General features: G+C 53.2%; 2 protein-coding genes across 19 annotated transcripts in view; one reads left to right on the forward strand and one right to left on the reverse strand.

Annotated features, from left to right (window-relative positions):
• TRMT44 (tRNA methyltransferase 44 homolog) overlaps nt 1-13,642 on the reverse strand; it is a 60,144-nt gene extending 46,502 nt beyond the window's left edge. For 8 of the 14 annotated variants that reach the window (XR_010409253.1, XR_010409250.1, XR_010409252.1 and 5 more), the window contains exon 1: nt 646-2,422. Coding sequence is in view for 5 of the 14 variants with exons in the window: in XM_064584215.1 (XP_064440285.1) it covers nt 646-1,693 (1,048 nt within the window). In the remaining 9 variants the exon portion in view is untranslated. Of the gene's footprint in view, nt 1-645; nt 2,430-13,293 lie in introns of those variants that run through there. The other 6 variants (XR_010409254.1, XM_064584217.1, XM_064584215.1 and 3 more) reach the window with 5 other exon arrangements.
• Nucleotides 13,643-13,717: 75 nt separating this feature from the next.
• ACOX3 (acyl-CoA oxidase 3, pristanoyl) overlaps nt 13,718-27,431 on the forward strand; it is a 41,274-nt gene continuing 27,560 nt past the window's right edge. For all 5 annotated transcript variants that reach the window (XR_010409256.1, XR_010409255.1, XM_064584220.1 and 2 more), the window contains exons 1-6: nt 13,718-13,870; nt 19,316-19,473; nt 19,804-20,037; nt 20,859-20,933; nt 21,346-21,435; nt 23,828-23,971. Coding sequence is in view for 3 of the 5 variants with exons in the window: in XM_064584220.1 (XP_064440290.1) it covers nt 19,330-19,473; nt 19,804-20,037; nt 20,859-20,933; nt 21,346-21,435; nt 23,828-23,971 (687 nt within the window). In the remaining 2 variants the exon portion in view is untranslated. The remainder of the gene's footprint in view (nt 13,871-19,315; nt 19,474-19,803; nt 20,038-20,858; nt 20,934-21,345; nt 21,436-23,827; nt 23,972-27,431) is intronic.

Raw genomic sequence — 27,431 nt, forward strand, 5'->3', positions numbered from 1 at the left:
ATGACCCCATGCTCTGTACTAGAAATACACATATCTACATGTCCCCTCAAAAAACAGTAAGAAAAAAATCTACAACCTCCCTAGGACATCGCAAATGTAGCGACATAGTGAGTACCGTTGAGCCTTTTCACTGACCTAAGGAGGGAGAAGCAGGCTCCCCGCAGAGCAGGGAGCCCGATGCGGGACTCGATCCCAGGACCCTGAGATCATGACCTGAGCTGAAGGCAGACGCTTAACCATCTGAGCCACCCAGGCGCCCCAAAGCATGCTTTTTAATCTAACTGCATCCTGTGCCAAAGAGTCTCTCTCCGACCACACTCCAGCCAGGCTCTTCTGCGCCCTGTCTCAACCAGGCTTCCACTTGGCCTAGAAGCCTTCAACAGTGGCACGGTTCCTAACAGCTCAAGGCTGCATCCCTAGAATGACCCGCGGCTCCCTCAAAGCTGCCAGGACGCTCTCAGCCCTTACCTGAAGGTGGTCCCCTGTGTCCCCGGGGCCTGGCGGGGGGCGGGGGGCGGGGGGGGCGGAGAAGCCTAACTTCCGGGCGCGCCAGGAGACACCCAGAAGGGAGTCGCAAGGAACAGACCCCCTTCCGTTAATTTTCGCTTCTTTCACTCCACCTCTCACCCTGAGAAACACTCTTACCTTGCACGACGATTTCTCTCCTCGGAGCAGCAAGCGGGCACTGAGGGCCTGTTTTCGGGATGACGGTCCTGAGAACCACGTCGAGCTCGCTTGGCGCCTCCGGCCGCGATCCCGCCCGGGACCCGGTAAGAAAGGCCCGCATGTCTGGGTTGCCGCCGGCGAGGCTCCGAGAGAAAGCGTCCCAGAGGGAATCCAGATCCGAGGCGGGGCACTCGCCCTGTCCGACCCCAGCCTTGCCGGGCTGCGCGGGGCACCCCGCGAGCTGAGCCGCGGCGGCTGCTTCCCTGGGGTCCTCGCCGTGCGGGCGCCGGGGCTGCGACTCCTCGGGCCCGCGGCCCGCCGCGCCCGGCCCGGGGCCCAGGCCCCCAGCGGGGGAGCGCAGACAGGCTCCGGCCGCGGCCCGCTCCCCCTGCTGCGGGCCGGTGATGGGACTGTGGCCGCAGGCCTCCGCCCGGGGAAAACCGACACTCCGCCGGGCGTCCAGGCGGACGCCACACAGCCGCCTGTTGGCCACCTGCGGCCTCTCCAGCCACACGGCCACCGCCGCCCAGAAGCCCCCAGGGAGTAGCGCGCCCGGGTCCCGCACCGCCGCCCGGCCAACCTCCGCCATGGTCCGTCGGCGCCAGGGCTCCGCGGCCGCGGCGCGCCGCGATGACGCACGGGCGTCGCGGTCTGTGACGTCACGGGGAGGGCGGGGCGGAGCGGCTCCCGGCCCCGGGACGCGCCCGCGGGCGGTTGGCGCTGCGTGGTGTCGCCTCGCTTGCCTCTGCGGGCCGCCCCCGCGGCGAGTGCCGCCGCAGGGGCGTGTCCCCGCTGGGCTCGGAGGACCGGCCTGGCCGGGGCGCGTGGACGCTGCGTCGGGTCCGCCCGCGCCCGGGGCGCCTGTGGCGGGTGCGGATGCTGGCGGAGGTCCGGGGAGCGCGGGCCTGCCGTCAGCGTGCGCCGGCTGGCTGCCCGCTGTCGCCCGCGTGTGCCCTGACGGGGCGGGCCCCAAGTCCAGTACAGTCTGCAGAGTCTGCGCTGTGCCCCAAACTCCGGGAGTCCTCATCCTCTTGGTGCCTTAGTCCCTCTGTTGGGGCTCTTACCACGCCCTGCAGAGTCGCTATGGAGTCCGGAGAAGCACTACCCCAAAGCGTGTGATTTCTCGGGGAGAAGAGCCTGCACCGGTGTCTGTGGAATTCAGTGAGCGTAAATGAGTGACGTACCCTCAGGCACACCTGTTGACGCCATCCCTTGGTCTTGGACCATGTGGTTCATTCTTACGCTGTCTGTATTGTCAGCCTTAAGAAGTGAAGAGCCAGTTACCTTACTAGCAAAACGAGCTTATTCAGGAATAGCAGAGAAATTGCAGCTCCGCCGTGCGAGCTCTGGTGAGCCATAGGCAAGTCTGGAGAGGCGAGGAAAGGTCAGCTTCTATCAGGTCTTAGGAGGAAATTGGGGAGGGGTGCTTTAAACAAAAGTTCAGTGGAGAAGAAGGCGAGTTCGAGGCTGGACAGTTTCTCGTTGGCTGCAAGCGCGCTCAATGTGCTGTTGCTGGGGCGGAGAGGGATCTTCCTTCTTTCTCTTAAAAGCAGGAGATGGAATTCCTATGTGAAAAATGTCCGCTCGTCACAAATAATTCTTTATGCTGGTGATGCTCACCGCAGCCAGTGGTACTTACGTGAGTGCTCCCCCTTCAGGGCTTCCCAACTCGTATTTATTTACTTGAGAGAGAGAGAGAGAGAGAGAGAGAATGAGCAGGAGGGGCAGAGAGAAAGAATTGCAAGCAGACTCCACGCTTAGCATGGAGCCCAGTACAGGGCTCAGTCTCACAACCCTGACATCATGACCTGAGCTGAAATCAAGAGTTGGACACTTGAGGGACAGAGCCACCCAGGTGCCCCGCCCCTCCCCTGGCTCCATTTTTTTTCTTTCTTTCTTTTTTAAAAGATTTTATTTGACAGAGAGAGACACAGTGACAGAGGGAACACAAGCAGAGGGAGGGGGAGAGGGAGAAGCAGGCTTCCCGCCGAGCAGAGAGCCCGATGCGGGGCTCGATCCCAGGACCCTGGGATCATAACGATTGAGCCACCCCAGCGCCCCCCCCCCCGCCCCCCCACCTACGACTCCATTTTCAATGAGGCTTGCTTTCTCCCTTTCTTTCCTGGGGACTGCTATGACACATTACCACAAACTGGGTGGCTTGAAACAACAGAAATTCATTCTCTCACAGTTCTGGAGGCTCTGAGAGGGAATACTCTGGCCTCTCTCCCAGTTTCTGATGGTTGCCAGCAATTGTTAGTGTTCCTGGACTGTGGCCACATAACTCAGCCTCCATGGTCCCACACTTTCTCCGTATCTCTTCTGCAAAGCCCCTATTGCCAGATAAGTCCACAGGTACTGTGGGTTTGGACTTTGACCTGCTTTTTGAGGCGGGGGGACATAATTCAACCCCTAACTCTGTCCAAAGGGGGCGTAGCCTTGTTGGAGTGGCCAAAAGATGAGTAATGACAAATCTCACCAGTTGCTAATACGTGGGGATGGAATCTGCGTCAAGCATGGAGAATGCAGAGCTGAGTACAGTCCTGCACTTGAGCAACCTTCAGGCCGATGGTGGAGGCAGACATCGAAGACGATGGTTATGAAACATGAAAACTGCAACACTCAACACAGTGTTGTGGGTTCAGAGGGTTCAGAGGTTACAGAAAGAGGGAAGTTTTTCAGGCTCTGTGCTCCACGTGCCCAGACCCTTTTGGGGCCCTGAGGCTTTGCCTTGTCCTGGAGTTGGCTGACGGGTCCCTGCTGCCCTGCTGTGCGTCATAGGAGCATGGCAGAGAGCGGTGACACAGCAGAAACCTGGAGGCCTAGGGCTCTGGGGTGAGAGGTCATAAAGCCAGAAGTCAAAGTATAGAGGGAGGTGGAAAATTCCATTTGGCCATGGGCGGGAATCCTTGCGTAAGACCTTGCCAGCTCCTTGCTGGAACAAAGAACAGTTTACCTGCCTCTTACCTCCAAAGTCTGGCTTATTTGTCACCAGAGCCCTAGCTTAGTTTTTGACCCATAGGAGCTATCCAATTAGTAATTACTGAGTGTAAAGGTCTGTGAGCAAAAGGGGGGTGGGGGGGGCGGGGAACTGTGTAGCTGGCTCCACTCTTCTGTAGGTTCTGAACTAGTGAGGCAGGTGGTGGTGGGCGAGAAAGGAAGGATGGGGATAGAGACAAATGGCCAGAGTGGGAGAGGAAACTTTAGTATTAACAACATACTCAAATAATTGCACTTACCAGTGATGGCCAATAGAGCAAATAGCTAAAGATGAGCGAGGCATGGGCAGGCCAAATACGGTGGAGTGGAGAGATATCAAAATGATCAAGAATGGGTGGGTGGGGACCGCAGCAGACGACGGCCAGCTCATTGTCAGCTGCGTCACTGCAAGAGCTCTTGGCCTCCTCTGCTGTTTGTACCAACTTCACCTCCATTCCTGGAAGTCTTACCAGGAACTAGCTCACAAAACCAAACTCCCTTTCTTTCCCCCCTAAGTTGTTCCCCCTATGCTGGTCTCAGAGGCGTCTCTATCCACCCAGGTCCCAGCAGGACAACCCAGACTCATGTGTGACCCCCCTTCCTCTCTCCCTACCTCACCATCCAAGAAGTTTCAGGGTCCACCTAGTTCTCCCCAGAGATGTGCAAAGCACACTCCCTGTCAGACTCAGGTCAAGCAGTGTCCTCAGGCCAGGGAGGGGACCGAGTGTGGGGTGCTGGAGGGCTGGCAAGCAGAGGCCAGAAGGTGGGGTGTGCAGGAGAGCCAGGGTCAGAGCTGGGAACAGTAGTCCTGAACCCAGTCACCCATGCAGGAATCTAGGTGGAGAGATGAAGTAATGAGACCGAAGCTGGTTACGAGCCAGCCCTGAGCAGCCTGGGGGATGCAGGTTGCGCTGACCTGAGAAGCAGAGGGGGGAGAGAGAGAGAGAGAGAGAGAGGGAGAGAGAGAGAGGCAGAGAAGGGCAAGGAGCCTGCTGACATTCCAAAGGCTGGGAGCCTCTGCTTCATGCGTGCTCACCACCCCATGAGATATAGAACCAACTGTACGAAGTCATCCCCCACCCCTGCACCAGCTGCCTGCCACGGGCCTTCCCACCTCTCCTCTGTACCAGTTCACCTGTTCCTCCGTCCTCACTTCTAGCCTGCCCACCAGTACCTGCTCTCTCCCTGCCACGCTACACTGGACTCCAATGATTTCCACGTAGAAAGATGTATCAATAAAACATGTGAACCCAACTTGCTTTCTAGTAGTTGTAATTTTGGAAGAAACTGATCTAAACGTGTGAATTATTACTCTATAGTTTATTTTATTCCTCTCAAAAGTATATCCATTTGAAAAACAGTGGCATGTTTTTTATTAGACCATTAATTTTTTTTAAAGATTTTATTTATTTATTTGACAGAGAGAGAGATAGTGAGAGAGGGAACACAAGCAGGGGGAGTGGGAGAGGGAGAAGCAGGCCTCCCGCAGAGCAGGGAGCCCAATGCGGGGCTCGATCCCAGGACCCTGGGATCGTGACCTGAGCCGAAGGCAGAACCTTAACAACTGAGCCACCCAGGCACCCCTAGACCATTAATTTTTATAAAGATTTAGTTACTTATCTGAGAGGGAGAGAGAGAGAACGAGCAGGAGGGCAGAGTGAGAGGGAGAGAAAATCTCGAGCAGACTCTGCGCTGAGCATGGAGCCAGACGTGGGGCTGGATCTCATGACCCTGAAATCACAACCCGACCCCAAACCAAGAGTTGGTTGCTCAACCAACTGTGCCACCCAGGTGCCCCTTTATTAGACCTTTATTTTTTGTTTGATTTGCAGGCACTCCTGGGTGCTTCTATGGACTCAGGGACCCCTTGTAATGATGCCACAGACCCATGGCTGGAAACATTGCCTGGGTGGAGAATTAATTCTGATGGCTTAGCATGCATGGTAGGTTCAAGGCCCTAGCCAATCATTCAGACTCTTCCTTCTGCTTTTGTAACAGGAAGGGGGCCCTGATACTGATGCAGGCAGGCTGAGTCTGAGAACACAGGGGATGGTCCTACGGGGCCAGCCAAGAGGGTCCTTGTCTTCACGCAGGACAGACATCAAAGACAAGCCAGAGAAAGTGAAAACAGAGTTTACTGAATAACGTGAGTGACAGAGAATAGCAGACGGAGTGTCTGGGAGACTCAGAAAGGAAATAAGAATGAGTCTCTTTCTCACGTCGGGTAAGGGGTTTCTATTGGAAAAGGGTGTAGGGTACCTGTTCCTCCAGGAATCCAGGGCAGAGTCCAATCAAAGATGAGTGTTGTGTGAACAACAGGTGTAATTCCGAACATTACAGAAGGTGGGAGTATTGATGCCAACATCATTGGAGGTTTGCTTGAAGCTAATGTCCTGAGACATGTTTAGGATCTGACTCTTCTTAGATGTTATCAGGTGTTTGGGGGCCTAAGACAAAACTCAGAGAAAGATTCACTTTCTTGCTTCCCCCCTTGAAGTGGGAACATAGCTTCATTGGCTTATTCGGAGGCAAAATATGGAACGTGAGTGAACGGGGCCTGGCAGAGAAACAGCAGAGAGGAAGCCTTTCTGAAATGGAGTCCCATCAGCTCCCCTACCTCAATATTCCCAATGATGAGTCTGTTTTCAATGAGAATCACAACTGTGACAAGGCATTGTCATGGAAAAAGGAGAAGGTACTTCAGAGTGGAATGGGAGCAGAGAGAGACTTCCCGAATATCAGCTGAGCATCTCCACACAATTCTCCCACTAGTGGCAAGCTGAGGGCAAAGCACAAGCTAACGCCCCCCCAAATCTTCCCAGGTGGGAGATGTGTGACATTCCTCAGGTACTCCTGGCTGCCCAAGAACAAAGGAAGAGGAAAAACCCAAATGGTTAACTGATACAGATCACAGTCATGCAGGACCTGAGTCTCCCTGAGTTTGCAGCTGTCTTAATGATTTACAAGAAAGAAAAAGAAACAATCTTTTCCATAGCCAGGCCTCCAGAAACCTATAGACTCAATTTCCTGGGACCCTAACATCCCCCTCCCTTCCATAAATCTTATATAATCACCCACTCCTCACAACCCCAGTGCAGCTCTTTCTGCACACAGGTCCTGTCACCCTGCTTTAATAAAAACACCTCAAGAATTCTTTCTTGACCATTTGCTCCAAACCCCAACTGTCCCAAATTACTTGGCGTACAACATGGGGCTTCGAGTCTTTTCATCTGTACTCTGAGCCAGGGTGCAAACTTGGTGAGTACTTCCTCTGCTCTCCCTTACTCTCATTCCAGGGCATTTTCAGGGAGTACAGTCTTAATGGAACACTTTCATGTCGATTGCTCAGACTGCAATCTTCTAGCCCATGGCTACTCCATGGGGAAGAGAAAGCCTGCCTTTTGGCTGGAAGTTAGTACCTTGGCCAGAATGTTAGTAAGACCCAGAAACTTGATGCCCTCTCTTTATTCCTGTCCTTATACTAAGATGTCTGTCTTGGGCACAGGACAACCACCTAAGTCACCAGGACGGCTGCCAATCTTAAGACTCCCGTGTGAGGTTTCCTCCTCATTGGTCTAAGTGATCCCCTTCACATCTCTGGTCTAGTTGCTTCTGGCCATGGGACCGCAACTGGGAGCTGGCCAAAACCAGTAATCGATGGAATTAAAACCCAACCGGATCAATTTCCTAGAGAAGTTGACATGTAAGTTGACTACATGTGTTGGAATGTCTCTTAGACCATGATGGATTTCTGTCTTTACTGTTTTCTTTCAATGTCCTCTACTAACTACTTAAATTACAAAAATGGGTAATTTCCCCTTATAAAACCTTTCTAGTGTTCTCCATGGGTTAACAACAGCAGGTTCTTCAAGGCAAGGCAAAATAAGGCATGGCCTTCAAGAAAAGGCATGGAATCTTGGTCCAAGCACCAGCACCCATTTTGCAGTCTAGGTTGTGATTGGGAAGCAGGGGGATGCTAGCATTCCTCCTCCATGGCCTTTGAAGGCAGGTGGTGATCATAGCCATTTCGTTGAAGGCAGGTCACCTTGACACCAGGAATCTCTGACATATCTTGTGTGGGATGCCTCCTCGGGAGTCAGGGGGAGGGTTTTCTTGGTAATGGACCTTATCTCTTCTTCAGTTCCCAGGGACTCTCCCTTGGAATGCCTTTTAACACATTGGAAAGATTTCGGTTTGCAAAATTTAAGAGAGGACTGATCTCCTGTAACACTGCATGGCCTCAGTAGGATCTATCCAATAGATCTCTCCTGCAGGGAGGAAACAGGGCAGATGGATGGAGGTACCCCAGGTCCAGGCCTTCAGGGCCCTAACTCAGGACCCTGACCTAAGGGCCTCTTGCAGAACATGTCTGCTCACTTAACCAGGCCAGTAAACTCTCTCCTGACAGACTGGATGATAATTATCGAAATAGGCCTCCTGATAGAACCCAGGCTGGAGGAAACACAGACCATCCCTGGGGAAGGGGATGCTGACTCTCTCACTGTTCCTCCTCCTAATAGATATGGGGGTTTCACCCTCATCCATCTCCTGGGTTAATGCCTATAATAACTGGAGCCACATAGAACAAGTTTAGAAGTTTTTCTTCCGTTTCTATTTTTTGAAACAGCTTCAGTAGAGTAGGTATTATTTCTTCTTTGAATGTTTGGTAGAATTCCCCTGGGAAGCCATCTGGCCCCGAACTCTCGTTTTTGGGGAGGGTTTTGATGACTGCTTCAATTTCCTTGCGGGTTTTTGGTCTGTTCAGATGTTCTACCTCTTTCTGTTTCAGTCTTGGGCGTTTACAAGTTTCCAGGAATGCATCCATTTCTTCCAGATTGCCTAATTTGCTGGTATATAGTTGCTGATAATATGTTTTCACCATTGTCTCTATTTTCCTTGGTACCAGTCGTGATCTCTCCCCTTTCATTCATGATTGTATTACTTTGGGTCCTTTCTCTTTTCGTTTGGATCAGTCTGGCCAGAGGTTTATCGATCTCATTCTTTAAAAGAACCAGCTTCTAGTTTTGTTGATCTGTTCTACTGTTCTTCCGGCTTCTATTTCATTGATTCCTGCTCTAATCTTTATTATTTCTCTTTTTCTGCTTGGTTTAGTCTTTATTTGCGTTCTTTCTCCAGCTCCTTTAGGTGTAAGGTTAGCTTGTGCATTTCGGATTTTTCCAATTTTTTGAGAGAGTCTTGTATGGCTATGTACTTCCCTCTAAGGACCGCCTTTGCAGTATCCCATAGGTTTTGAACTGATGTGTTTTCATTCTCATTAATTCAGTATGTAAACTAACTTGAGTTTGTTTTAATTAAGATAGACATGTCTTTAGAGTTATCAGCATTAAACAGGAAACTTTTATTCTACCAAGATTTACTGAAGGTCCAATAAGCTTGTGTTATCTCTGTTGCAATTTGTTAGCAACAAGATGACTTAAAATGGTGGTTAATTTTGTCTGTCTCAAAATTTTCATGGGTCATTGTTAAGATAGCTGTCAATATCTCTGGTAACCTGAAACTTTAAAGTTTTGCTTGGATGATAAAGGAGACTGAATTGTTGGACATCTAGGTCTTTTCTAAATAGGATGGAGTGCTAAAACATTGATTACTGGATGTAGGTTTGTGCTTTTGACTGCTTATTGCAGAGAAGCTGATGATATTTGGGTCTGTTGGTAAATACGCTTTGTGCCTTATTTAAAGATTGTACTATGAAAAAACATGTTTTTTAAATTATAAAATATATTTATACATTTCAGATCTAAATAATTATGGTGTAACAGTTCACAATTGGTTACTACTTAGTTTTCATGGGAGACTAAGGCTTCTAAGAGTTAAAATTCTGCTAAATGTAATGAAGAGTGATTTTTTAAAAAGGGCCTAGGTCAAAATCTGAATAAATAAAAAAGTTGTAGAAGGCTTATGAAGGAAAATCTTTGGAAATGAATTTTATATGCGGTCAGGACTAAGAACGAAATGAATGGATTTTAAAAGTATACTGGTATAAGACTGAAATTCTGCTTTTCTCTCTGTTAAAAAGACAAAGTTTTCTTGGATTTTTGGTCTGTTCTTGATAAGAAAACATAAAGTTTTTTTTTTTTTTCTCTTCTGTCTGCCCAGAAAACCAAGGTTTCTATATTTTGTCTTTATCAGGTCTTTAATTACTTAATTAAAACTCCTCAATATTAAAGGAGCTGAGTTTTGCTAACAACTATATAACCCAACATATTTGCCTTTGGAATCTCTTGTTGCCACCTTGGTTAAACAAATAATTAAATTTTAAGTTTTATAATGATCTGTAATCCTATTTAGGATTTTTTTTTATAACTTTCTGGGGGTTTTAACAAACTTACGCCATTCAGTGCCATAACAGATGATCCTTTCTGCTCAAGGAGACTCCCATATGTTATCAACTCTAGGTAGAGCTGCCTCAGCCTTTCCTAACTCCTCTTAAATTCTCAACTGACCAACCTTGACCCATACGTAGGGACACATCTACGCCCCTATCCAGCAGGATGCAGTTTCAGAAGATAAGACCTTCCCCTCTCAGCAACCTTAACGATTTAAGGGTCAAAGTTGTCCAGGGGTGAAAATGACGAGGGAAACAAAGGTGAGAGAAATGTAGCTTAAATTAAATCTCCTTACAGTTTTCAGCCCACAGATACCTGAAACCTGTAGGGCATGACCCTCCTCAAGGAACACACAGCTGCCTTAGTACCTTCATGTTTATGTTTTATTAAAGACTAAAAGTAACCTGATCTTAACAGCAGCTAGCCCTTCAAGGTCCTGAAAGCCTTTCTCCCAAATTCCTTAGAGACTTACGCTCTCCCTAACCCCCACTAATTAAAAAGTACATAATGAGCCACTCCTCATGACCCCAGGGCAGCAGCTCTTTCTGCCCATGGGTCCTGTCCTCATGCTTTAATTGGTTAGCCCGGTGATGGGTATTAAGGAGGGCACGTACTGCATGGAGCACTGGGTGTTATACGAACACAATGGATCGTGGATCACCACATCAAAAACCAATGATGTATTGTATGGTGACTAACATAACATAATAAAATTAAAAAAAAATAGAATAAGGACCCCCTAACAAAAACAAAACCCAAAAAACCCCCACCTTTTTGCATCAAAGACCCCTCAAGAATTCTTTCTTAGCTGTTTGCTCACGAACCCTAACCTTCCAAATTTCAAGAGGCATCTTAAACTTCACACATCTCAAAAACTGAACTTGTCTTCCTGTGACCACAGTGTCCATCTCTCCGTTCCCTTTAAACGGAAACCTTTGGACTTGTCCTTCTTCCTTGGTCTTCGTGTGGTAAATTGCCAAATCCAGTTGCTTCTGATGTGATCTGATGCGATGTGGGGTCCGGGAGCGAGTGGTCAAGAAAGAGTTCTTGAGATGTTTTTTGTTTTTTTGTTTTTTTAAAAGGTGGCTTTATTAAAGCACGGGGACAGGACTCATGGGCAGAAGGAGCGGCCCTGGGGTAGTGAGGAGTGACTGATTATACAGCTTTCCATTGGGAGGGGCAGACATAAAGCAAGTTTCCAACAGGATTTTCACATGTGAAAGAAGACTGTCGGGGGGGCGCCTGGGTGGCTCAGTCCGCTGAGCATCTGCCTTCTGCTCAGGTCATGATCCCAGGGTCCCGGGATGGAGTCCCTCATCCGGCTCCCTGCTCAGCGGGGAGCCGGCTTCTCCCTCTGCCTGCCGCGCCCCCGTTTGTGCTCTCTCTCTGTCTCTCTTTCTCTGGCAAATAAATACATAAAATCTTAAAAAAAAGAAGACTGTCGGGGGGGCGCCTGGGTGGCTCAGTCCGCTGAGCATCTGCCTTCTGCTCAGGTCATGATCCCAGGGTCCCGGGATGGAGTCCCTCATCCGGCTCCCTGCTCAGCGGGGAGCCGGCTTCTCCCTCTGCCTGCCGCGCCCCCGTTTGTGCTCTCTCTCTGTCTCTCTTTCTCTGGCAAATAAATACATAAAATCTTAAAAAAAAGAAGACTGTCGGGGGGGCGCCTGGGTGGCTCAGTCCGCTGAGCATCTGCCTTCTGCTCAGGTCATGATCCCAGGGTCCCGGGATGGAGTCCCTCATCCGGCTCCCTGCTCAGCGGGGAGCCGGCTTCTCCCTCTGCCTGCCGCGCCCCCGTTTGTGCTCTCTCTCTGTCTCTCTTTCTCTGGCAAATAAATACATAAAATCTTAAAAAAAAGAAGACTGTCGGGGGGGCGCCTGGGTGGCTCAGTCCGCTGAGCATCTGCCTTCTGCTCAGGTCATGATCCCAGGGTCCCGGGATGGAGTCCCTCATCCGGCTCCCTGCTCAGCGGGGAGCCTGCTTCTCCCTCTGCCTGCCGCGCCCCCGTTTGTGCTCTCTGTCTCTCTTTCTCTGGCAAATAAATACATAAAATCTTAAAAAAAAGAAGACTGTCGGGGGGGCGCCTGGGTGGCTCAGTCCGCTGAGCATCTGCCTTCTGCTCAGGTCATGATCCCAGGGTCCCGGGATGGAGTCCCTCATCCGGCTCCCTGCTCAGCGGGGAGCCGGCTTCTCCCTCTGCCTGCCGCGCCCCCGTTTGTGCTCTCTCTCTGTCTCTCTTTCTCTGGCAAATAAATACATAAAATCTTAAAAAAAAGAAGACTGTCGGGGGGGCGCCTGGGTGGCTCAGTCCGCTGAGCATCTGCCTTCTGCTCAGGTCATGATCCCAGGGTCCCGGGATGGAGTCCCTCATCCGGCTCCCTGCTCAGCGGGGAGCCTGCTTCTCCCTCTGCCTGCCGCGCCCCCGTTTGTGCTCTCTGTCTCTCTTTCTCTGGCAAATAAATACATAAAATCTTAAAAAAAAGAAGACTGTCGGGGGGGCGCCTGGGTGGCTCAGTCCGCTGAGCATCTGCCTTCTGCTCAGGTCATGATCCCAGGGTCCCGGGATGGAGTCCCTCATCCGGCTCCCTGCTCAGCGGGGAGCCGGCTTCTCCCTCTGCCTGCCGCGCCCCCGTTTGTGCTCTCTCTCTGTCTCTCTTTCTCTGGCAAATAAATACATAAAATCTTAAAAAAAAGAAGACTGTCGGGGGGGCGCCTGGGTGGCTCAGTCCGCTGAGCATCTGCCTTCTGCTCAGGTCATGATCCCAGGGTCCCGGGATGGAGTCCCTCATCCGGCTCCCTGCTCAGCGGGGAGCCTGCTTCTCCCTCTGCCTGCCGCGCCCCCGTTTGTGCTCTCTGTCTCTCTTTCTCTGGCAAATAAATACATAAAATCTTAAAAAAAAGAAGACTGTCGGGGGGGCGCCTGGGTGGCTCAGTCCGCTGAGCATCTGCCTTCTGCTCAGGTCATGATCCCAGGGTCCCGGGATGGAGTCCCTCATCCGGCTCCCTGCTCAGCGGGGAGCCGGCTTCTCCCTCTGCCTGCCGCGCCCCCGTTTGTGCTCTCTCTCTGTCTCTCTTTCTCTGGCAAATAAATACATAAAATCTTAAAAAAAAAAAAAAGAGGGCCGTCAGGGTTGCGGAGGCCGGGCTCTGGCCAAGCTACGGTTGTTCATCCCTCTAGCAGGCGTTCACCTTGAGCTTGGGAGCTCCTGGAGGAGGGTGCAGCCTGCCTGCTCCCAGTACCTGCAAGGGGCTGCCGGCCGCAAGGACATTTCCTTCCACCCACATGTCCCTTGATCTCCGCACCTTTCACAGCAGGGGCCGGCTCAGTCTGGAGCACCCGACGCAGGGCTTGGGAGCAGGCGCTTAGGTCTGCTGCTGGCCGGGGGCAGGAGCGCGGCAGTGGGCAGTTCCTCGAGTCCGGGCGGGACTGCGGGTCGGTGACCGCCCGGGGGGCCAGGGCGAACTGGGTCGGAGCCTGGTTCGCAGACCTCACTGAGCACGCGGCGCAGCTGATCAGCTGGAAGCTGCCCAGGCTCCGGCCGGGGGTTCCGGTGCCCTGGCTCTGGGGGGGCCCCAGGAATCCGCCCAGGGAGCAAACATCCCGAGATACGGACACACAGCCCTCGCGGAGACCCACCCGGAGCGCCGAGGAGGCTTCCCCTCTGGCGCGCCCCGCGTCTCCCAGGCAACGGGCCCGAGGCGCCGCGTGATGACGTCAGGGGGACGGTGGCCGAGAAGCGTGCAGAGCTGTCAGCCTGCCCAGGAGGGCTGCGCGGGCCATCGGCGGTGTGCCGCGCGCCGGAGGACACTGCTAGGGCGCCTGCTGTGCGCGCTGGACGGTGTGGGGACCCAGCGACCAGCAGGGCCGGCGAAATCCAAGGTCGCGTCCATGGGGCCGGGGGCGCGGGCGGCGCGGGCGGCGCGGGGACGGAGCACCGGGCAGGAGGGGGGGTGGCTTGTGCAAAGGCCCCGGGGCACACCCGTTCCCCGCGCGGAGTTGCTGGGGGCGAGACTGCGAGCGCGGGCACCCGCAGGTCATCTGGAGACAGTTTGAGGAGTTTGGACATTGTCCCCTGAGGTCGCCACACAGCGGTCTCCTAAAGAGAGAATATCAGTCTGCATTTTTTTTTTTAATTTTTTATTCTTATGTTAATCTCCATACATTACATCATTAGTTCTAGATGAAGTGTTGCATGATTCATTGTTTGTGCATAACACCCAGTGCTCCATGCAGAATGTGCCCTCCTCAATACCCACCACTAGGCTAACCCGTCCTCCCACCCCCCTCCCCTCTAGAACCCTCAGTTTGTTTCTCAGAGTCCATCATCTCTCATGGTTCGTCTCCCCCTCCGATTTCCCCCCCTTCATTCTTCCCCTCCTGCTATCTTCCTTTTTTTTTTTTTTTTTAACATATATTGCATTATTTGTTTCAGAGGTACAGATCTGAGACTCAACAGTCCTGCACAATTCACAGCGCTCACCAGAGCACATACCCTCCCCAGTGTCTATCACCAAGTCACCCCATCCCTCCCACCCCACCCCCCACTCCAGCAACCCTCAGTTTGATTCCTGCGATTAAGAATTCCTCATATCAGTGAGATCATATGATACATGTCTTTCTCTGTTTGATCAGTCTGCATTTTAAGAGTCACCTCTCTGCTGCTGAGAGGAAAACTGACTGAAGGCGGCTGTTGCCGTTGTAATGATGTCCTGCGGGGGACCACTCCAGTGCTCCCTGCGAATTGCAGCGGCCTAGACGCTAGACACTAGACTAGCATTACCGTGTGGTCACACGGAGAGGTGAAGTGACAGGCTAAGTTCACCCAGCCCAGAAGTGCTAATGTTGGTGTGTCACGCCGGGCATTCTGGCGTCAGAATCCTTGGTCGCCGCAGCTGCACCATCATGCAGTCTTGTGGGTGACCTCGGGTGGCATGGGGTCCTAGGGGTTTCCCTGACTGCTTAGGATCATGGGATTTGAGGTTGGGTGTGCCAACAGCCCTAGATCTCGGGCGACTTCTTCCCTCTGGAAAGCTTCCAGTTCGCTTACCTGCTGAGAATACTTGGGGTTGCAAGCACCACTCATGTAGTTGCTTAACATTCACCTGCACTCAGGGATTGTTCGATGATTGGACAGTCTTGTGATCAATTTAGTAGTTGCGGAGAGAAGAAGGGATTTAGTAGGTGTTAACAGAGCTGCAGTGGGGGGCTTGGTAACCAACCAGGTTTAGGGGCAGAGAAGGGAATTCCAGCACAGCACTCAGGCTTGTCGCTCCAGTAACTCAGGGGAACTGGCAATGTGGGCCCGTGGGAGGAGAGGCTGGGCCAGGGAGCCCTGGGTTTGAACATTCAGAGCTTGAGGACCTCTAGACTGTGAGAGAGGGAGGGGTGTCCAGGAAGCTGCAGGTCTGCAGGGTCCAGTCTGGGAGGCCTCCACGCATCAGAGACCATTTCAGGTTATGAAGAGTGAGTGTGGCCAAGGCTGAGAGTCTGCAAGGAGCCAGAGGGGAGCAGGAAGGGATGCACGGTGTGGTGTCCCGGACCTCAAGGAGGGAGCATGGGGAGTGACAGGGATGCATCGAGGGCACAGAAGTCCAGAAAGATAAGAGTTCCCCTGAGACTTTATAGCTTGCATTTTTCAAGCACGTGGATTCTGCCAAGGGCTGTGACTTACCTTTAAAAAAAAGTCTTGTTTTGTTGAGGTATAACTCACCGTACAATTCATCCACAACCGTGCAATGTGGTGCAGCCACCGGTGCTATTTATTCCCAGAATGTTTTCATCACTCCAGAAGAAATCTTGGCCCCATTAGGAGTCATTCCCCGGCTGCTGGCAGCTGCCAGTCTACTTTCTATCTCTATGTATTTGCCCACATTGCACATTTCATGTAAGTAGGAGCATGCAATATGTGATCTTTTGTGTCTTGACTTCTGTCACTTAAGGTAACACTGTCAAGGTTCATCCAACGATATTTCACTGTATGGGTAGTCTACATTGTGTTTACGCATTCATCAGTTGATGGACATATGGGTTGTTTCCACTTTTGGGGGGGTTATAAATAATGCCACTATGAACATTCGTGCACACATTTTTGTGTGGATATTTCTTTCCATTTCTCTTGGGCGTATAGCTGGGAGTGCAGTTGCTGGGTCACATGGTGGCTGTATATTTAAACTTTTGAAGAACCATCAGCCTTTCCCAAAATGACTGTGCCGTTCTGCATTCCCACCAGCAAGGCACGAGGGCATGAGGGTTCCACTCTCTGCACGTTCTCATCAATGCATGTTATTGTCTGTCGGTTTGATCCTGGCCATCGTAGTGGAGGTATCTCATTGTGGTTTCAGTTTGCACTCCCTGATGGTGAATGATGTGGAGCATCTCTTCACCTGCTCTTTGGCCATCCGCGTATCTTTGGAGAAACCTCTGTTTGAGACTTTTAAATTGGGTTGTTTGGCTTTGTTATTAAGATTCTTCACATAGTCTGGGTGCAAGTCCCTTATCAATATGTGATTTGCAAATATCTTCCGTTCTCTGGTTTGCCTTTTCACTCACTCATTGGTGTTCTTTGCAGCAAAAGTTTTTGAGTTTGATGAAGTTGAATTAATCTACTTTTATTGTTTGTGCTTCTGATGCCGTGTCCAGGAAGGCGTGGCCTCACCTAAGGTTGTAAAGATTTACTCCTACCGTCCCTTCTTCGAGGTTTTAGTGTTAGCTCCTATATCCAGGTCTGTGTCCCTTCTGAATTAAGTGGTGTGTGTGTGTGTGTGTGTGTGTGTGTGTGTGTGTGTTTAAAGAGTGGGCCCTCATTCCATCGCATGTGGACATCGGGCGGGGCGGGGGGGCCCGACACCACTTGAGAAAACTGCTCCTTCCCCAGGACGTTGTCCGGGCATGCTGGCCAAAGGCAGTTGACCCTACATATCAGGGTTTACTGCTGGACTCTCAGCTCTGTCCCGTCAATCTACATGCATCTGTCTTCATGTGCTGCCAGATCAGTCCCCTTTGTGGCAAGTTTTGAAATCAGGCAGAACGGATTCTCCAACTTTGTTCTTTTTCAAGGTGGTTTTGTCTATCCTGGGTTCCTTACATTTCCAGATAGATTTTAGGATCAGCTTTTTAATTCCTGCAAAAAAAAAAAAAAAAGAAAAAGAAAAAGCCAGCTGGGATTTTGATGGGGACCACACTGGCTCTGTAGATGAGTTGGCGAATATCAGTATTTTAACAATATTGAGTCCCTCTGACTCGTGAACAAGGGGTGTCTCTCCATTTACTGAGATCTCAGGTTTCTTTCAAAAATGCTTTGTAGTTTTCAGAGTATAAGTTTTCCACTTCTTTTGCTGAATTTATTTCTCCATATTTTATGATTTTTGATGCCGTCATGAATTGAATTTTTCTTCATTTCATTTTTGAGTTGTTCACTGCTGGTGTATAGAAATTCAGTTGAGTTTTGCATATTGATTTTGTACCCTGTAAACTGGCTGAGCTAACTGATTCTAATCGTTTTTTGGTGGATACCTTAGGATTTTCTATATACATAATCATGTCATCTGCAGATAAGAGATAGGTTTCTAATCAGGATGCCTTTGATTTCATTTTCTTGCATGACGGCACTGGCTGGAGTGTCCAGTAGTGTGTTGATGAAAAGAGGCAGAGTGGACACCTTTATCTTGTTGCTGATGTTCGGAGAAGGGCATTCAGTCTTCTCTATTAACATATGATGAGAGCTGTGGGCATTTCATAGACGCCCTTTATCAGGTGGAGGAAGTTCCCTCCTGTTCCCAGTTTGTTCAGAATTTCTGTCACGAGAGGGTGTGGGATTTTGTTGAATGCTTTTTCTGCATCCGCTGACACGATCATATATTTTTGTCCTTTATCGTGTTGGCATGGCATATTACATTGATTGACTCTTTATTTTCTATTCTTTTTTTTTGTTTTTTGTTTTTTAGAGAGAGAGAGAGAGAGGTGGGAGGGGCAGAGGGAGAGGGAGAGAACCCCAATCAGACTCCACGCTCAGCTGGGGCCCAACGTGGGGCTCAATCTCACGACCCTAAGATCATGACCTGAGCTGAAATCAAGAGTCAGATGCTCAACCGACTGTACCAGCCAGGCGCCCCCTAATTGACTTTCACATGTTGAGCCGCCCGTAGTTTCCTGGGGGCACAGGTCCCTTGTCCTGGTGTGTGATCTTTCTCCTGTGGGGCTGCATTCAGTCTGCAGGACTTGCTCAGGAGTTGTTCACCTGTGTTCATAAGGGATGCTGGTCTGTAGCCCTCCTTTCTCGAGATGTCTTTGGTTTGGGATTCAAGGTGCTGCTGGCTTTATGGGACACCCTACAGAGGTGTGCCCTGTGCCTCTGTTTTTTGGGAGACTTTGTGGCTAATTGGTATGTTTCTTTAAATGTTTGGTAGAATTCACAGTGGAAGCCCCATGGCTTGTCTTTGTGGGCAGTTTGTTGATTCTTACCCAGCATCTGTGTCCACAGTAGGTCTGTTCAAATTTCCTACCCCCTCCCATTCGCCTCTTGGGGGGGGCGCGTCCCCTCCGTGCCTTTCCCCTCTTGCACACACACACACACACACACACAAGTTCTTTTGTCACGAGATCACGCTCCCATTGCTTCTCAGTATTGAGCAGCCATACTCAGAGCCCCGCGTCCTAGACTGTTTCTACGCTCAGTGGGTCCATGCTCGGGACCGCACTCTCCTGCTGTTCCTCTAAGTCTGGGTTCACCAGCCCCTCCTGTCCTGGGCCTTGATGAGCTGGAGCACTGTGGAAAAGGAGCCAGTCCTCTCAGAAAATTTCAGAATGATTCTTTGGTCAGGGGGGCTGGGCTGCAGGGTGCCTGCTTTGTTGGTGGGAAGCCAGGTGTCTGTCAAGAGAGTTCAGGACAAAAGTCTGTGTTCAAAGGCTCTCTGGCAGATGTCCCATGTCCAGGCAGGCTTGTAGAGGACCTTTGGTCCTGTCCTGTGTGGCCAGAGTGGACCGGCCAGCGTTAAACGGACTCCAGAGGGAGGCTTCCTGGGCCGCGAGGCCTGGCTGGGCCTCGCAGGACGGGCCTAGTGGCCCCGAGAGGGCGAGGTGTCCTCGGGCCAGGCTGTAGCCCACAGAGCCTCTAGCCTCAGCTGCCCAGGGCTGCCCACTGCAATTGGCCGCCTCCTCACCTTGTCTTTGGGGAACGTAGACATGAGGTCTTGTACGGTCATTCTCTTTTGCCAGCCCTTCGGGAGTCTGTTTGCTTCTCTCCTACTTGTCACACGGCGTGCCCACACTGTGCCTCGGGTGGGTGACTGGGCCAGCTCGCTGGCTCAGGTCGTCTGTCTCCTGCAGGCTGATGCCCAGCGATGGCACCCCCATCGGAAGGTGGCACTGATGCCCTGCTCCCAGATCTCCCCAAGGGGCCCCTGCAGGCCTACCGCGCCCGCGCCTCCTTCTGCTGGCAGGAGCTGGTGCTGTTCCTGGAAGGCGAGGACATGCTGCGCCTGAAGGTGAGGGGAGCCGGCAGTGGGCCGGGCTGAGCCCCGTGGCTGTGCCGGGTGTCTGGTTCGTGGGCGCTGGCAGGCCGTCTGGCCCCTGAAGGCCCCAGCAAGTGCCCCGTGTGGCCCGGGTCCTGGGAGCCCTCTGGGGGAGCGTCACTGCCGCCCAGGGAGGAGCTCAGGCTGATTCAGCTTCTGAGGCCTCGGGTCCCTGTGCTTGCGACTGGAACGACTTCCATCTGCCCCTGGGTCTCTGGGCTGGACCGGGGCTCATGGAGCAGATCGTAGTGAGGCTCCGTCCGTGGCCTCCAAGTGGGCCACTCCCATCTCCTCCATTTCCAGAAGGCCATCTTCTCAGCTTTGGAGAATGACCCGCTCTTCGCTCATTCGCATGGGGAAGATCTCTCCCTGGAGAGGTACCGGGAGCTGAGCTTCCTCCGCTGCAAGCGGGTCATGGAGTACAGCCTCCTCCCCGTGGAAGAGATGGTAGCCAGGCCTCTGTCGGTCCAGACGCTCATCGCCTGTCTGGGCATGTATGACTGGTCCCTGGCTGTCAAGTTCTTGCTGCACATGCTGGTGAGTGGGCAGGGAGGAGGGCGGAGGAGGGTGCCGCCCGGCCAGGCAGGAGGCCGAGGCACGGACAGAGCAGGTCCTTGTTCATGTAAATGACACACAGCCCGTGAGGTGCAGACAGGGCCCGCGGGGTGCGCTGCTGGCCAGTGTTTGCTGGCGTGTAGGGTTTCGTGGGGAAGCGCGCATTTGGGGAAATGGTTCTTTTAAGAGAGTTCTGAGAAATAAGAGAGGAAGCAAAAATGGAGATGAGAACGCATGGGCAGATCTCGTGATGCCTTAGGAAAAAGTCCTGCTTTTCTCAGCTGTCTGTGCAAATCGGCACACAGGAGTCCTCGACGAGAATGCCGTACAAGTTAAAGCCCCGTAAGAAGAGGAGCTTTGGGACCTTTTTGCTTTACACCAACCCCCTGCCCCCCCAAAAAACCCCACAAAAAGCAAAACCAGCAAGGAAGGGGAAGCAGGTCAGAGGGGACGCTGGGGCTCCCATTGCCGGTACACGGGCAGAGGTGAGGACGTGTCCATGGCCTCGGCAGACACGCGGCCCACGCCTGGGGCTCTGATGGGAAGCTGGGCTTGCCTGCCCGTCCTGCACCCTCGCCCCTCCGCTCCCCCTGTGCTCCCGTCACCCTGCCCGTCCGTCCCCTTGGGACTTCCCTCTGGCATCTTAAGTGTGAGGTGCTCCTGCTTAAGTTACATGAACTGCTCGGGCCGGGGATGCAGGTCTCACCCCGGCCATGGGCATTACAGTGTGTGCCGTCCCCAACGCCCCAGAAGAGTAGGACTCCTTAACTTGTACCTGTTGCATGATGATTTTGTATTTCCAGACTTTTGGATCAGCGATTTACAGCTCTGGTTCTGAAAGACATTTAAAATACCTTCCAAAGATCTTCAACATGGACGTGAGTTGAAAGCCCCTGTGAGCTGTGAGCCCACGTTCTTCTCCCCGTGCACCTCAGGGAGCAGGAGGGAGTCCCTGGGGGCCGCACCGAATCCCCAGCAGTTGGTGGGTTTAGCACATGGCTCTCAAAGCCAAACCTTCAGTTTTCTTCCACTCCCGGGAGCAGTTCCTGGTTCTGCGCTGCCCTGGTGAGGCTGCTGTCAGCTCGCCCAGCCTTCTGTCCCGCAGGCTGGGGCTATGGCGTCCAGCATGGCCCCGTGACCCTGTAAGACCCCAGCCGGTTGGGTGAGGGGGTAGGGATTTGGTGCTTTGGCCTCTAATTTAGTCTTTCCGGAAAGACAGTGGCAGGGCCCCTCCAGGAGCGCGCAGAAAGAACCTTTCTTGCCTTACACCATTTTGTGCTTCGATACTAGATTTTTGGATGCTTTGCGGTGACTGAACTCAGTCACGGGAGTAACGCCAAGGCCATCCGAACAACTGCTCACTACGACCCCACCACCGAGGTAGGTATTATGTTCCCGTTGGTCTTGGGGCTTCGAGCATGCATAACGTGGGGTCCCTACACTCAGAAATCTGTCCTTGTACACGTGTGCTTCCCATGCACGCTGAGATCGTCACCCTGCCAAGTGGCGGCTTGGGACATAGAGAGTTTATTTGTTCACCAGGCAGCCTGTTGGTGTTGGGTTCCTACATGTTCAAGCGGCCCACGCTTTCTCAAATGAACAGTGTGAAGAAGGTTCTCCTTCACACTGGTCCCTTTCTAGCTGCCTGCTCCCCATCTGTGGCCAGGCTCTGCCAGCCAGGGGCCTGCCCTGTCCACTCCTGCCCCTGCATCTGGCCCCTCGGACCACGTGGCTGGTGAGCACCATTGGCCGCTGCCTTGTGCGTTCCACCAGCAGATCCGTGGCTCAGGTGTTATTCTCAGCACCAGGCACTCACGGGCTGTGTCCTTGCTCTTGGGGACCAGACGCTCTGGGCTCTAGTCGGGGGAGTCAGATGTCAGCTAATGGAGTCATGATTTATCGGGTGGTCGGTGCTGCGGAGGGAAGCGAGGGCAGGGAGAGGATGGGGCGCACGGGTCAGGCAGCCTTCTCTCTCCATGACCTCTGTGCCCTGCCATCCCTGTCGCTGGGGTCAGTCTCCTCTGCTTGTCTGAGGACAGTGCCCTCCACCGCTCTTTACACACTGGTCTGGTGTTTCGGGACCCCCCGCCTTCCCCGTGCTGGTAGTAGAAAGCAGAACAGAAAGCGAAGCCCTGTGCTCATGTGCTCGCTCATCACTCATCCATTCTCCAACAGCGCGGGCCGAGTGTGCACCTGCCAGGGGTGCACAGGGCCACAGCCCTGAGGGGAGCTGCCGGCGGGGCAGAGTGGGGCCAGGGGAGAGGTGGTCGCCGCCGGCATGACAGCCGTCCACAGCAGAGTAGGGCGGAGAGAGAGCCACTCAGCCACGGCCCCCTTTGGATTTCCAGCCACCAGATACCTTTCTCTGAACCCAGGTTTTTCTGGCCTGGCCTCGTCTCTTTGCTCTGCACCCTGGTGCCATGGGCTCTCCATGCTAGGCGGGGAGGCAGGGTGAAGCCTGGGTGTCCACGGGGCAGCCTGGTTCTGACCCGCTGCCTGTTGGTGTGAAGTGTAAGTGAAGATCAGAGCATGACGTCAGCTGCCGGGACTGGGAGCCCGGGGCCCTTTGTGGGCTGCTGGTTAGGCGCCCGTGTCGACAACAGGTGTTTGCTGAGCACCTGGTATGTGCCAAGCACTGCTTTAAGGGACGGGGCACCCAGCGGTGAGCACGACAGGTCAGTCTCTGCTCTGGGGGTCGCCTGTGCCAGAGGGGAGACACAGACGGACGGCAGCAAGGAGAGTGGGTGTGCCAGGGACTGTGGAGACACGGACGGGGTGGGGCAGCATGCCGTGACCCGAGCAGTGGCTGGGTGAGGGACAGTGACAGGCGGTGGCCCCACAGAGAGGTGAGCCGAAGGCAGAACCGGCAGGCCTACCCCTGCCCTCACTTTTCTTTAGTGGGGTCTCGGCATCTGGAAGGTAGTCACTGGGGCACTCGGAGTTGATAGCCCAGTACACACCGCCGGGCCTCGCAGGGACATTCCTCGTGTGCTCTTCTCAGCTTCCCACCCACAGGGAGAAGGAAACCTGCCCAGCATTTGCCCGCAGTGGCCTGTACGCAGATGACTCGCTGCCAGACGCTGGCTCTGCCCAGCTACCCAGCCCTCCCTCCCAACCCTGGGATAGCTCCCATCCTTCCCCCACCCCGCCTTACTCCCAGCCCAGCCCCCAGCCCGGCCCCCCATTGCTCCTCAGCTCGTCTCCTGCCTCACTGAGCACCCAGTGAGCCTCCCCGCACCTCCCTTGATCCGTGGGCTCATTCACTCCGACGTTTCCAGGGTCCGCCTTGTGCTCCTGGGCACGTGGCCCTCATGGAGCTTGTAGGTGGGAGACACCATGGAAAGAGAAACAGTATGTCGTTGGTTAGTGCCCATGAGGGGAGAGGGAGGAACACAGCAGAGGAGGGGCTCCACTTAAAGGCTGTGGCCAGGGAAGGCGCCCCAAGGGGGTGAGGTCTCGCAGTAAGCACCACCTGGGCGCTGGCCAGCTGCCGGAATATTGGGCGTATATTTTATCACCTGACGCGAGTCCTCACTTTCCACAGATGTGTCCTCATTAAGTCATGGGGCTGGGGGATGTGCTGTGTCTAAAAACAGGGCTCCCTGCGCCGGACCCGAGCTAAAACGTTCAGGCGCTTCTACTCTTCCTCAGGGATTTTGAACAGAATGTTGAATCTATGGAAAAGGGAAAGGAGTTCTGCGTGTGTTTTAGTTGTTGATTATAACTTTGACTATTACTTTATTATTATTATTATTTTTTTTTTTCTGCGCAGGAATTCGTCATACACTCTCCTGACTTCGAAGCTGCCAAATTCTGGGTTGGCAACATGGGCAAGACAGCTACCCATGCCGTGGTGTTTGCTCAGCTGTACACGCCGGGGGGGCAGTGCCACGGCCCGCACTCCTTCGTGGTGCAGGTGAGTGGTCCCGGCCGGGTGGCCTCGGCCATGGACGCGCAGCACCATCCAGAAGCGCCTTCATGGCTGCGGGGGGCGGGGGCGCTCCTAGCTCCTAGAGAGCACAGACCAAGGGAAAGGAGAACCCCCTGGCGTGCACAGGACAGCCCACCCGCCCCCAAGAGGGGAAGATCCAGCCCCCATTGTCAGGGGTGCTGGGGTCGATCAACCCGGGCTAGACCCAGGGTCACCCGAGGGAGAGACTTTCCGTCCCTCTGGTGACCATGTCGCCATGTTTTCAGCCGCTCATCACAAACCTGGGCTTGCCAGCCCCACCGTCCTGTGGTTCTGCCCAGCAGGTATGAGGTGGGTTCCAGTGCTGACGTGAAGTCCGACTCGGGGGCCTAGATGGAGCCTGTTCCCGGGTCACAAGCAGGAAGCTACCACCAAGGGGTGCCCGGGACTGACGGCCAGGCCAGGGCTCCTGGCGTCCCTGGTGGGGCCCGTTTCCTGACTGCTCAGGGCTGCTGCAGTGTCCTTGAACCCCAAGCTTCCAGAAGCTTGTCCAGGACCTTTCTGCCTTGGCCAACTGGATACTGAATGGGAGCCCCGCTTCCCCCCACCCCGACCCCATTCCGGCATTTCTGTTAGGATCTTTCTGGTGAGGGGCTCTCGCGAGAGAAGAAAGTCAGTCACATCCTTTTTTTTTTTTTCATTATTGAGGGAAATTCATACAACATACAATGAACCATTTTGAAGTGAACAGTTCGGTGGTATTTGGTTCAGTTCAGCTTTTCTAGTGCTGTCTCTTGTTCCAAAATATTTCCATGTCTAGGGGAACACCCCGTACCCACGCTCACTCCCGACTCCCCCCCCCCCCCCCCCCCCCCGCCCCCAGCCCCTGGCAACTGCTAATCTGCTCTCTGCCTCTGTGGGTTTACCTGCTGGACATTTCACGTGGAAGGAATCCTACAGCACGACCTTTCCTGTCTTGCTGCGTTCATGTAGTATGGTTTTGAAGTCCACCCATACCATAGCAGGTGCCGGAATTTCCTTACTTTTTCAGGCTGAATGATCCACTGTATGGATTGGATCACAATGTGTGTATCCACTTGCCTCCTGATGGACGCTCAGGTGGTTTTCACCTTTTGGCTGCCGTGAACAGTGCTGTGAGCGCTCACGGGCAGGGGTCTGTTTGAACCCCTGTTTCCGTTCTTCTGGGTAGACGCCCAGGAGCGGACTTGCTGAGTCCTATGGTGATGCGGTGCTTAACTTTTTGAGGAATTGCCATACAGCTTTCCACACTTCCCACCAATTTGTATTCTCATCTGCGGTGTATGAGGGTCCCAGGTCCTTCAGAACCTCCCTGATACATATTTTCCTTTTTGTTAAATAAGCACACTGGTGGGCATGAGTTGGTATTTGTTGTGCTTTTGGTTTGCATTTTCGTAATGACCTATGACGTTGAGCTGCTCTTCATGTGCCGGTTGGCCGCTCGTGTATTTTCTTTGGAGAAATGTCTGTTCAAGTCCTTTGCCCTATGGAACTACGCTAAGCCCACCCCCACTCCCCTACCCAAGGGAAAGGCAAAGGCTGTTTGCCCAGAGCTGGCTGAAGCAGGGGGGCGGCCACCATCCCTCGGGAGTCTGGGGCAGTCCTGAGCCTGGTCAGGGGATCGGGCTGGGCTTCGTCAGGTTGGTCCTAGGCTGGTTAGCAGGACAGAAACGAGGGACGCTGACAGTCACCGATCGAGCCCTGGCCTGTTGCCACTGGGTGCTTGCTTGCCTTCCTGCACCGCTCGCTGTGGGCTGTGGCTCACGGTCCTCCCGTCGCGTGGCCAGGCTGTCGTCCATCAGTGCCTCTCCATCCAGCTCTGAATCGGGTGGTTTGTCTTCTTACTGTTGAGTTCTGAGAGCTCTTCACGTGTCCCGGAGACTCAACCCTCATCCGATAGATGATTTTCTCTCATTCCGTAGGTTGTCTTTCTGTTTTCTTGTTTGTGTCCTTCAAGGCACGAAGGGTTTTAATTTCAGTGAAGTCTGGTTGGTCCCTTTCCGCCTTGTTGCTCGTGTCCTTATCTTCAGTTCACATTTGAGCCGCTGAAGCCCAAATGTCGCTTTTCATGACCTCCGGCCGCCATGCACTGCTTCTGTGAGTACAGGCTTGTACCTGAAGTGAACTTCTTGTGGAGACTGGGCTAGCATTCACTTTGTTCAGAGTTTCCGGCCCTTTAGTCGAGAGATCCGTGGTGTTTCACTCTCCGGCGGGACCGTGTCGCCCCTCCATCCAGCAGGACATTTCTGCGTGCCTAGCGTGCGCCAAGCGAGGGCTCGTGGGTGGTGTGTGTCCCCGTCCTCGTTGAGGAGAGCGTGAAACGAGGACTCACCAGAGTCAGAGATGCGACGCATGCTACGGGTCGTAGCCGATCTGGTGGAGGGCTGTGATTTTTCACAGGTTTGTTTGCTCAGGTCAGGTTGGCAGACCTCACAAATTGTAAATGGACACGGTCACATTTATTTGTGGTAAGTATGATGTTAACGAGTTCCGCTTTGGGCATTGGTCCGCTCCCTTCCCTTGACTGGGAGGTTAGTTCGGGATTTGTGGCAACTGCATGGTCATCGATTTCCACGTGAACCGGGACTTGCCCCCACTGTTCCTCTCTGCAATTCCTCGAAAAGCGCCAACCTGTTTTCTTTCAGTGCGTCTTCTCTCCACATGCACTTCCTTTCCAACTTTGTTTTTTTTTTTTAATTTCAAAATGTTATGAAAAGTTAGCATCCGAATCTTCACTGGGGCTTACTGAAAGATGAGGAAGGGGGAAAGAGCATTTATGTTTGGACTTTGTTTTTATCTGAAATACCATTATCGTGACATTCAATCAAATCAGATGGTTGTTCCACCAAAATAAACGAAAGCAAGCAATTCTGCAAATAGCTAAACTTCCAATAGCACAAACTCACTGTTTCCTTAAAGCAGAGTTTCTTGCCCTGTGCCATGGACCTTTGAGCTGGGTGAGCCTCTTGTGGGGCCGAGCCGTGCACGGTGGGCATGTTCCACCCGCTGTGTGCCCAGGGTGCCCTCCAGTACGGACAGCCAGAGGGTCTCAGACGGGACACCCAGCCCCAGCGGCAAGGGGCGGTGTGGGCTCACACCTGGCTGGGAGTTGCTGCCGTACCGCTGGTCTCGGGTGCGGCCCCGTGTCCCTGGCGTAGCACTCCCACGGCCAGGAACCATCCACTAGCTACATCTGTAGGGTCTGGGAAAGTATATTCATGGAAACCCGCTTAGGGAGCAGAGATCTACAGGACTATTCTCAGGCTCTGTCTCCTCCCGCACGCGCCCCGGCCCGGCGGCAGCCTGGCGCGTAAACCCGAGGCCGCAGTGGCCCAGCACCGCAGAGCTGGGGGCCGGGCATCTGACACCAGTGTGGGCAGCCCCCACCCCCCGCCCCGCGCCCCCAGGCTCCAGGGGGCAGTGCAGC

Source organism: Mirounga angustirostris, unplaced genomic scaffold (genome assembly GCF_029215605.1).
Source record: "Mirounga angustirostris isolate CCGP_5_RB_7025 unplaced genomic scaffold, mMirAng1.0.hap1 SCAF_2, whole genome shotgun sequence".
In the NCBI taxonomy this organism is placed as follows: domain Eukaryota; kingdom Metazoa; phylum Chordata; class Mammalia; order Carnivora; family Phocidae; genus Mirounga; species Mirounga angustirostris.